Source organism: Alligator sinensis, unplaced genomic scaffold (genome assembly GCF_000455745.1).
Source record: "Alligator sinensis unplaced genomic scaffold, ASM45574v1 scaffold337_1, whole genome shotgun sequence".
NCBI classification, from domain to species: domain Eukaryota; kingdom Metazoa; phylum Chordata; order Crocodylia; family Alligatoridae; genus Alligator; species Alligator sinensis.
In genome coordinates, this window is record NW_005841927.1 from 912237 (window position 1) to 913356 (window position 1120).

Below are 1120 nucleotides of genomic sequence, written 5' to 3' on the forward strand. Positions count from 1 at the left end.
GCTACGGTCAGAGGAGCAGCGTCCTGCGCTGCCGTGACTCCGAGGGGCTCGAGATGTCGGACGTTCCCCGGGAAAGCAGCAATGCAGAGCTGGATACTGGCAAGATCTACAAGGCTCACCCATGCCCAGCCCTGGAAAAGGTGGCGTGGCAGCTCTGGCTTACTGTGTATTAGTCCCTTCTGTGCTTCTCCGGTTCAGATGCTGCTGCTCTGCCTCCACAAAGGGTTCCCAAACCCTCCTGACCAGAGGGAGTAACTTGGAGTGGCTTTCAGTGAGGGGAGGTACAGGGTGATGGCGCTGCCTGCTCTCCCGCGAGGCATCTGGACAGAGGTTTCACAGGGCTCGGGAGAGGCTGGGATTTTGGAGCCAGCACCCCCCCTCTCTTCCCTCTGTCCCGATGCCAGCGCTGTCACCCCGCAGGCATCCCCTGCCCTTCCAAGCCGCTGCCCTCCTGCCCCATGTTCTTATCCCCAACCCCCTCGTGATGGCAGAGCCTGCTCACTGCGCTTGCTTTGAAGACTGATGCCTTGTTGAAGCCTTTGGATCCTGGCGGAAGTCTCCCCCCCCATCATTCCCTGGTTTCAGGAAGAAGGGGCGAGCTGTGCATTTCTTCCTCCTCCCGAAAATAGGCCGGCTTTCCCTGAGAGCTGGGCGACTGCTGGGCTTTGATGGGGCAGTTGGCGACCATGTGGGTGATGCTTTGGCAGAAGTGGCATTTCTTTGGCTGCGGAGGGAGCTTGCACTCTTTGGCATGATGGTCCAGCCCACCACAGTTGTAGCATCTAGGATGAGAGCGAGATCCAGGGAGGGAATTAGTTGGATTGACTGTACCCAGCCGATGCCTTCCCCAGGGCCTCACCTCCACACGCTTTGGGGAAATGGGGAGAAGAAGGCAGTGGGAGAGAAGCAGCCATTTTCGTCCATCAGTGACACATCCCTATCGCTGCTGTGACGAATCAGGAGCTACCTGGGACTTAATAGCATCGGTCAGGGACGGGAATACTGGAATTCCTGCTCCAGGAAGGCAGGAGACTGCTGTATTTTCCTCACATACAAGACACATTTTTCCCCAAAGACTGCTGCTAGAAATTGGAGTGTTCATTATATACAAAAAGTACAG

At 56.7% G+C, this 1120-nt stretch overlaps 1 protein-coding gene across 1 annotated transcript in view; it reads right to left on the minus strand.

Moving 5' to 3' along the window:
• Positions 1 to 553: 553 nt before the first annotated feature.
• Positions 554 to 1120, minus strand: part of LIN28A (lin-28 homolog A) — a 19217-nt gene continuing 18650 nt past the window's right edge. The window contains exon 3 of the mRNA XM_006019254.2: positions 554 to 782. Within this exon, the coding sequence (XP_006019316.1) occupies positions 569 to 782 (214 nt within the window). The 3' untranslated portion in view covers positions 554 to 568. The remainder of the gene's footprint in view (positions 783 to 1120) is intronic.